Here is a 9481-nt window from a genome sequence, read left to right on the forward strand (position 1 = left end):
GAACCTCTTGGCTTGCCAGATCTTATGGCCATACTACAGGCTGCTAACTTTGCTCATGTTTTCATGCATTTTTAAATCATACAAGATAGTAAAGTAGCCAACAATAGGCGAGATGTTAGTGATGCGGGTTGACTCATAACGCGCATAGCCGCGGGTTTAGGGTCATTAAATATTGTGTGGGTGAAGGGCGGTTGGTCATTCTATCGATTTATGACTTTATTCTGGCGAGCAAGGGTTTATGTAGTATTCTAGGGCAAGATATAATGACAGAAGATACGCTGCATGTAACTAGGATATAGACAAGTTGACTAACAAATAGGGTACAAAAATGTCGGAAATTATATGCGTAAACATATCTACAGTAAATCAGGCAACAAAATAAAAACGCAACACTGTCAAAAAATGGTTCCGCCGTCTCTGACTGTAGCCTGCAGAGCATTTAATAAATTAGAGGGTTAGGGTCGGGTGCAGGCCTCAGATTTTCACTGTATCACATAGTCAGGCGGTTGCGGATTGGTTAGCAATTGCGGGTGAACAAACAGCTGACCCGCGCACCACTATAGTAACGTTAGCCTACATATATACATTAATAGCCAACATTTTCCTGGAAAGAGAACCGTAGACGTCCCCATGCCCAGTGCACGCAGTACCTCCTCCCCTCAGAGCAACGTGACAGGAATCAGGACACCGGATGATAAACAATATGTGCTGCTGGTCCTACATACAATATAGACCTACCGATGAGGTAGCAGCATCGGCTGAGGAAAATTGGTTACATAAATTACATATTCAGAGTAATAATGGCAACAGTTAAACCAGATGACAGACTGACAAGTTCTCAGGGCTTCATGTGCGTTGGTTTTGCGGGAGTTTTCAGTAAAACTGTCACGTCGCCCCTGGAGGTGGTGAAAATCAAGAGTCAAGTGGGCACATTTCACTGTAAAAAAGGCTTTCTCCACTGCTTTCTTGTAGTCTACCAGAAAGAAGGCATACGAGGATTTTGGAAGGGGAACCTCGTCTCCTGTCTCCGCCTGTTTCCTTACAGCGCCGTCCATTTGTCAACATACAAACAGTGAGTGAATACGCAATTTGGTGTGTTGTTTCTGTGTTATGAAAACGTTAATCTTAGACAAGTAGCTAGGTTGCTACTATCTAGCTATAACGTTACAGCTAGCTAGCAGTATAGTTAATTTCATTATCATGCTAGTTGGCTATATTCAACCAGGCTGATACTGTATTTTGTCCCAAACATACCCTACGTCGTTATACTGGGTTGACATATTTGCAAATACATATTATGATTACTTAGGCGTCTTCTGCGGAACTGGTATCGCTAACGTTAGTGCCACACATTTCCATCCAATTCACTTCCGTTGTTTTTAAGATTATTGTGAGACACGCCTTCTATCATTGTCCAATCAGACTGCTCTTAAAACTCATCCGAGTATGGTGTCACTTCATATCCAAACAAACGCAGAGGTAGTCATGTCTAACTTCTTGACGTTTATGGTTGTTGTACTCCCATTCGACCATGCCATGGTAACTGAGGATATATGGTACATGGTGCTTTCTAATTCTAGCGCTGACAGTAAGACCTCACGCGTCAGTGCATGGGCACATGTAAACACGAACCCTGCCCCGCTCGCCAGGGAAATGTTATGTACATCGTTTTCCACGCAGGGGTTCCAAGAAAAGGGCAGCTCCTCTCCTTTCTTGACTCAAAGTGAATATTTATTAAGTCAAGTTTGCCAGACTTTATGGCTGTTTATTAAATATCAGATGAGATTTACTGCGGCTCTACTTCGACACCCATCTTAATTTTCGGACGTATGGTAGTGGGTTCTCAATGGAGAACATCATGTTTACTTTGCATGGTATGTTTACTCTATGAAACATACATTTGAACGGTTCTTGAATTAGATGCTCAGTCTGTTACAGTTATATAACATACAGTTACTTACTAGAATTTCTGACAGAATCTTGAAAAACCTGAAGCCATAATAATGCATATATTCACTGGCTGTACCTGCCTCATGAATAACGTATGCAACGATGAAAGTAAATATATTTTCAGATAGCCTCCTTTATAAAGGTAATTAAGAACCAAAACATTGACCTCTGTGTTCTTGACTTTCCAGGATCGTCCACCTCCATATGGATGAATTGGGCTACGTCTCTCAGTGGAGGGCCATTTTTGCTGGTGGGCTAGCTGGTATAAGTGCAGCGCTGGCCACGTACCCTCTGGAGGTGGCAGAGACCCGCCTCATAGCTCAGAACTGCAGAGAGCCTACCTACAGGGGGGTGGTCCACACGCTTTCCAAGATATACCAGACCGAAGGCCTTCGAGCACTCTACAGGGGCTTCTCTCTCACAATCCTCGGTACGCACTTATCTCTGTATACTACAGAAATGTGGAGAAAGATATTCCTAAGAAAAGCCAAACAATGATTTAGAATAACTTGTATCACTCTACATAAAGTGTGTCTAGTCTTCTTACTTGTGAAACACATTTCTTACAGATTATATAGCTTTCATCGTTGTTTGAAATTTGGAACAGCCAAACAGAATATTTATATCATGATGATACGTTTGTCTATGGGGCAGTGTTGACCTAGCTAGTAACTGTGGATCTATTCTGCTACAGGTGCATTTCCCTTCTCTATTGGTTGCTATGCAGTCTACATCAACTTGGACAGGCTGTGGCGGAAGCCCCAATTCCGGTTCACTGCCTTACAGAACTTCATCAATGGCTGCATAGCCGCAGGAGTGGCCCAAACCCTCTCCTACCCCTTTGAAACTGTGAAAAGGAAAATGCAGGTAAGTGCGCTCAACTCATTGGGCCATTATATGAGACACACCCAGTTTGGTAATACCACATCAGTCCATATGGTGGTGCATTTGTACACATTTTTACCGGTACCTCTGACAAATACATGCAGGCAGTAAAAAAACTTGTCCTTACACAGCAAAACACTTGCCCTTGATAAAGTAGCCTACCAGTGGATGTGTTTTTTTCTACTTTCTAAACAAAATGCAACATACAAGCTTAGAAAATAGCCAAAAAATATAGTTTAAACTTTCAAAGCGTGACTAAGACTAATAATTTATTTTCATAGACTTTAAACTACAATAACTGACCATAGTTATTGGCACATACCATACATTGGGCTGATGTATGAGTTCATGTCTCCCCTCACATGTCCTTCTCTGTATGTATGAGAGGACACAGGGTTCAATAGGACTTCTATGAAGGACAGAATACTACATCCGTTTTTATCAATTTATTATTAGTGACCACAAGGTGCTGTGGCAGCTGAGAATGTGAATGCTGTTCAGGGTCTGCCTGCGCTATAGAGAATCTCTCTAAATATAGCTGACAGCTATCACACAGTGGACAAAGCACAGTCTCACTCCATAAGACAAACTGCACCTCTCTTTAATTCCCTCTGTCTAGTTTCAGACACACAGAATTAAGACATATATTTTATTCATGTTTTGTATAGAAGTATATCAGATTTTTTGGGGGCCTAAACAAGAAGTTCAATTAGAAACGGATGACACAACCCACAAGCAAATATTTTTAAGGAAGCTTAAAGCATGGGTGCAGTTCTTGTTTCTTCAGCCAGCCAGTAACATAGCATTTCCTTAACAAACTCAGCCTGTCGTGACTGGAAGTGTGTTGTCTTTGGGGGATGGATATTCTCATGGATTAAAGTACCCTCCAAGGTGGAGTGGTTCATGCTTGACAAAAGGAAATTACAGTGTGTTTTGGAACTTGTAAGATACCGATGTCCTGTCTGTAAGAGTACTGAGACCACACCCACATTTGTTCAGTTCATTTGGTTTCACTTATATTCCATTGAGTGAAGAGTCATTGTAATGAATTACATCTGTGCTGCAGTCAGGATATAGCTAGTCATGTGACATCCAAGTTACAAATGTCCCGTAGCACAGATCCCCGGTTTGAGCAATTATCGTAAATGTCAGGAATTTCCATTCATAAAATAATTCCATTTATTCCATAGTCTCTCTCCCCACATAAAAAATACTACAGTTTACTATAGAACACTATATTACTTACTATGGAATTCTATAGTACATTTTTTATTTTATTTAACTAGGCAAGTCAGTTAAGAACATTCTTATTTACAATGACGGCCAAACCCGGACGACGCTGGGACAATTGTACGCCACCCTATTGTCGGGTGTGATACATCATGGTCGGGTGTGATACAGCCTGGAATCGAACTAGGGACTGTAGTGACACCTCTTGCACTGAGATGCAGTGCCTTAGACCACTGCGCCAGTACACTGTAGAATACTACACTACACCCTTGTATCCCTCATCATGTAGTGCTTTCGTTAGAATTTTTACATCGATTGGACTGCTAGATAGCTTTGTCGATGCAGAAATTAGATCAAAACGGATTTAAGTTTTCCTGCATTAAAATCACCGGCCACTAGGAGTGCTAGGCCAGTTAGGAACACCACTTTATTTTAAGAATGTGAAATGTCAGAATAATAGTAGAGAGTGATTTATTTCAGCTTTTATTTCTTTCATCACATTCCCAGTGGGTCAGAAAAGTACATACACTCAATTAGTATTTGGTAGCATTGCCTTTAAATTGTTTAACATGGGTCAAACGTTTTGGGTAGACATTTAACATTTACATTTAAGTCATTTAGCAGACGCTCTTATCCAGAGCGACTTACAAATTGGTGCATTCACCTTATGACATCCAGTGGAACAGTCACTTTACAATAGTGCATCTAAATCTTAAAGGGGGGGGGGGGTGAGAAGGATTACTTATCCTATCCTAGGTATTCCTTAAAGAGGTGGGGTTTCAGGTGTCTCCGGAAGGTGGTGATTGACTCCGCTGTCCTGGCGTCGTGAGGGAGTTTGTTCCACCATTGGGGGGGCCAGAGCAGCGAACAGTTTTGACTGGGCTGAGCGGGAACTGTACTTCCTCAGTGGTAGGGAGGTGAGCAGGCCAGAGGTGGATGAACGCAGTGCCCTTGTTTGGGTGTAGGGCCTGATCAGAGCCTGGAGGTACTGAGGTGCCGTTCCCCTCACAGCTCCGTAGGCAAGCACCATGGTCTTGTAGCGGATGCGAGCTTCAACTGGAAGCCAGTGGAGAGAGCGGAGGAGCGGGGTGACGTGAGAGAACTTGGGAAGGTTGAACACCAGACGGGCTGCGGCGTTCTGGATGAGTTGTAGGGGTTTAATGGCACAGGCAGGGAGCCCAGCCAACAGCGAGTTGCAGTAATCCAGACGGGAGATGACAAGTGCCTGGATTAGGACCTGCGCCGCTTCCTGTGTGAGGCAGGGTCGTACTCTGCGGATGTTGTAGAGCATGAACCTACAGGAACGGGCCACCGCCTTGATGTTAGTTGAGAACGACAGGGTGTTGTCCAGGATCACGCCAAGGTTCTTAGCGCTCTGGGAGGAGGACACAATGGAGTTGTCAACCGTGATGGCGAGATCATGGAACGGGCAGTCCTTCCCCGGGATGAAGAGCAGCTCCGTCTTGCCGAGGTTCAGCTTGAGGTGGTGATCCGTCATCCACACTGATATGTCTGCCAGACATGCAGAGATGCGATTCGCCACCTGGTCATCAGAAGGGGGAAAGGAGAAGGTTAATTGTGTGTCGTCTGCATAGCAATGATAGGAGAGACCATGTGAGGTTATGACAGAGCCAAGTGACTTGGTGTATAGCGAGAATAGGAGAGGGCCTAGAACAGAGCCCTGGGGGACACCAGTGGTGAGGAGACAGATTCTCGCCACGCCACCTGGTAGGAGCGACCTGTCAGGTAGGACGCAATCCAAGCGTGGGCCGCGCCGGAGATGCCCAACTCGGAGAGGGTGGAGAGGAGGATCTGATGTTTCACAGTATCGAAGGCAGCCGATAGGTCTAGAAGGATGAGAGCAGAGGAGAGAGAGTTAGCTTTAGCAGTGCGGAGCGCCTCCGTGATACAGAGAAGAGCAGTCTCAGTTGAATGACTAGTCTTGAAACCTGACTGATTTGGATCAAGAAGGTCTTCCACAAGCTTCCCTTTTTTCCTCCAAACATAACGATGGTCATTATGGCCAAACAATTCTAATTTTATTTCATCAAACCAGAGGACATTTCTTCAAAAAGTACAATCTTTTACACCCATGTGCAGTTGCAAACTGTACTGGCTTTTTTATGGCGGTTTTGGAGCAGTGGCTTCCTCCTTGCTGAATGGCCTTTCAGGTTATGTCGATATAGGACTTGTTTTACTGTGGATATAGATACTTTTGTACCTGTTTTCTCCAGCATCTTCACAAGGTCCTTTGCTGTTGTTATGGGATTGATTTGCACTTTTCGCACCAAAGTACGTTCGTCTCTAGGAGACAGAATGAGTCTCCTTCCTGAGCGGTATGACGGCTGCGTGGTCCCATGGTGTTTATACTTGCGTACTATTGTTTGTACAGACTAATGTGGTACCTTAAGGCATTTGGAAATTGCTCACAAGGATGAACCAGACTTGTGAAGGTCTACAGTCTTGGTTGATTTCTTTAGATTTTCCCATGTTGTCAAGCAAAGAGGCACTGAGTCTGAAGGTAGGCCTTGAAATACATCCACAGGTACACCTCCAATTGACCCAAATGATGTCAATTAGCCTACCAGAAGCTTCTAAGGCACAGTCAACTTAGTATATGTAAACTTCTGACCCTCTGGAATTGTGATTAAGTGAAATAATGTCTGTAAACAATTGTTGGAAAAATTACTTGTCATGCACAAAGTAGATGTCCTCACCGACTTAGTTTGTTAACAAGAAATTTGTGGAGTGGTTGAAAAACTAATTTCAATGACTCCAACCTGAGTGTATGTAAACTTCCGACTTTAACTGTAGTTTGTTGAGTGCAGTCTTAGCTATACATCTCAGCGCCATTCTTTATACTACAGTCATGTCTGCAAAAACACTACAGTAAATAGTCATGTCTGCAAAAACACTACAGTAAATAGTAATGTCCGCAAAAACACTACAGTAAATAGTAATGTCCGCAAAAACACTACAGTAAATAGTAATGTCCGCAAAAACACTACAGTAAAAATACAGTATACTACATTACATTACATTTAAGTCATTTAGCAGACGCTCAGTCATGTCTACAGTAAATAGTCATTTCTCCAATTTGTAAGTCGCTCTGGATAAGAGCGTCTGCTAAATGACTTAAATTTAAATGTAAATGAAAAAACACTATAGTAAATGCTACCCTAAAGTCTGCAAAAAACACTACAGTGAATAATATAGTAATACTACAGCATTTAGACCCTATTTTTTTCATGTGGGTCACTACTTAGATCAGATGCTTATGAGTTTGTCCCAAATATCTGTCATTCATTTATCCTAAATGCATTTATTTTATACTGGTGCACTCTAGGGTCACTTTCCTAGTAACTGGAAATCTCTCATGACATAATGGAGTGTCAAAACTCATCTATTCAGGAATGCTTGTCCTCTCTTTCTCTCGCCAGGCCCAGAACCCTCGGCTCCCCCATTATGGCGGCGCTGATATCCACTTCACTGGAATGTTGGACTGCTTCAGGCAGGTGATCAGAAACAAGGGCATCCTGACACTGTGGAGTGGCATCACAGCCAACATGGTCAAGGTAGGACCACCTAAGTCATGTTCCCATTTTTTAAAATACATTAGCCTATTACTGTAATGATTTATTGCGCTCTACCCCCGACCCTCTACCAGTCCTCCTCAGTCTTGTCTGCTGTAGATATAATGCAGTAATAGATATAGTAATATACAGCCAATGCACATTTATCAAACAATGCCATTTTTATATCAGAGTGAAACAGTAGAATGGCCCATAACTTGGGAGATGGACCTTGAGAGAGATGTGCTTTGTGGGTAATTTATAACAGGGTTATTACAAGCTGGCAGACATGGGTCGGATCCTAGAACAGCATGCAGTGCTCTCATCTATAATCTCCAAATGGCTTTTCATGATGGCAATGGAGTTGTTTCTTTTACGGGTCTAAAATCTCCTCTCATAATCAGTCTACCAAGTAAATTGTGTACTTTGTGGACAAGAAGATCATAACCAGGTCCTACTACCAGGGCAGATTTGAACCTAGCTCTTCACATTTTATAGAGCCCCTTCAAAAGCAATTTATCTGTTTGTCCTTCTCAGATTGTTCCATACTTTGGCCTTCTCTTCAGCTGCTTTGAGATGTGCAAGCAGGTCTGTCTGTACCGCAACGGGTACATTGTGTCTCCATTGAGCTATAAGTTGGCACCAGGCGTGGACCAGAGCATGGGCCCTACTGAGGTGGAAGAGGTGAAACAGTACCTGAAGAATAGGAAGTTTCAGTCACAGCAAGGAAGTCGCTGGTGAAACTGGTGTAACAAAACCTGCAGAAGGGGATGATGACCATTGGTATAGGAATGTGTCTGAACTATCAAAAAGAGTCAGGAATATTTGTTGGAATGCAATACTTTGAAGATGACAATTTGGTTGATGCCAGGTCTTTTACAGCTTTGTGAATTAGTAACAATTTCAGAATCGGAGGTACATCCATTGATAGACAATCATGCTGTATTGTTTTTTAAAGTTGCAATGCAATCATAGGAATTGTACTTTTATACTTAAACACATGGATTTTTTTACTGTTTTGTTCAGAGCAAGGTTATGGTATTTTCTAACGTTGTTATACAGTTTGACAGTATTTGATACTATTGCACTCATTCCGCTCCAGCCATTACCAGGAGCTCCTCTTCCCCATTTCAGGTGCCACCAACCTCCTGTGTAATATGGTCGGCCTTACGTAAAGGTCATGAAGAGGAACACAAAGCACAAACCTGCTATAAGATGGAATTAGCTTACTAATGCCAATTAATGTTTTTCATTATGTACATTAGGTTGTAATGACTATTTTAACAGACTTGGGTATATCATATTTATATGCCTTAAAGTTTCCATATTTATTATAAGTCTTATTTCACTGACTGTTTTAATTATGCGTGGTAGTTATTCACCCAAAGGATCTGATTGTGTCCTAGCCACTAATCAGTCACTAACTTTCATAGCACATACTGTATGTATCATTGTGTTGTGAATCTAGCAATAAGATTGTAACTGAAGCACACCAATGTCAAGTTTACATGTACTGTATACGGTATGTAATACATTGGATTGATGAAACAATGCAAATCTCTGTTTTAGATTGAGATGATTCAGAATCATTGAAGTGAAATGTACTTGAACAGTCATTGTAATGGCTGAGATTTGTACTGTACACCAAAGCACAATTAGAGAAGTGAAAGAGGTGGCCTGAGAGGGGCTGATGTGTGGGCACCCTGACAAAACTACACTAGATATACAAAAGTATGTGGACAGCCCTTCAAATGAGTGGATTCGGCTGTTTCAGCCACACCTGACAGGTGTATAAAATTGAGCACACAGCCATACAGTCTCCATAGACAAACATTGGCAGTAGA

The 9481-nt window shown here is 42.3% G+C and overlaps 1 protein-coding gene across 1 annotated transcript; it reads left to right on the top strand.

Annotated features, from left to right (window-relative positions):
- The first annotated feature begins 325 nt into the window (after window positions 1-325).
- On the top strand, window positions 326-9481 carry slc25a43 (solute carrier family 25 member 43). The gene is made up of 5 exons (XM_046296562.1): window positions 326-1072; window positions 2139-2380; window positions 2645-2817; window positions 7506-7640; window positions 8175-9481. The coding sequence occupies exons 1-5, from the start codon at window positions 801-803 to the stop codon at window positions 8376-8378; spliced, it is 1026 nt and encodes a 341-aa protein (XP_046152518.1). The 5' UTR covers window positions 326-800; the 3' UTR covers window positions 8379-9481.

The sequence above is a fragment of the Oncorhynchus gorbuscha genome, linkage group LG13 (genome assembly GCF_021184085.1).
Source record: "Oncorhynchus gorbuscha isolate QuinsamMale2020 ecotype Even-year linkage group LG13, OgorEven_v1.0, whole genome shotgun sequence".
In the NCBI taxonomy this organism is placed as follows: Eukaryota; Metazoa; Chordata; class Actinopteri; order Salmoniformes; family Salmonidae; genus Oncorhynchus; species Oncorhynchus gorbuscha.

Excerpts from the sequence above, each read along its gene's own strand:
- slc25a43 (XM_046296562.1), top strand. The coding sequence starts at position 801 with ATGGCAACAGTTAAACCAGATGACAGACTGACAAGTTCTCAGGGCTTC. Across the intron at positions 2,381-2,644 it reads CTTCTCTCTCACAATCCTCG|GTGCATTTCCCTTCTCTATT; the intron begins GTACGCACTTAT and ends ATTCTGCTACAG. Across the intron at positions 2,818-7,505 it reads CTGTGAAAAGGAAAATGCAG|GCCCAGAACCCTCGGCTCCC; the intron begins GTAAGTGCGCTC and ends TTCTCTCGCCAG.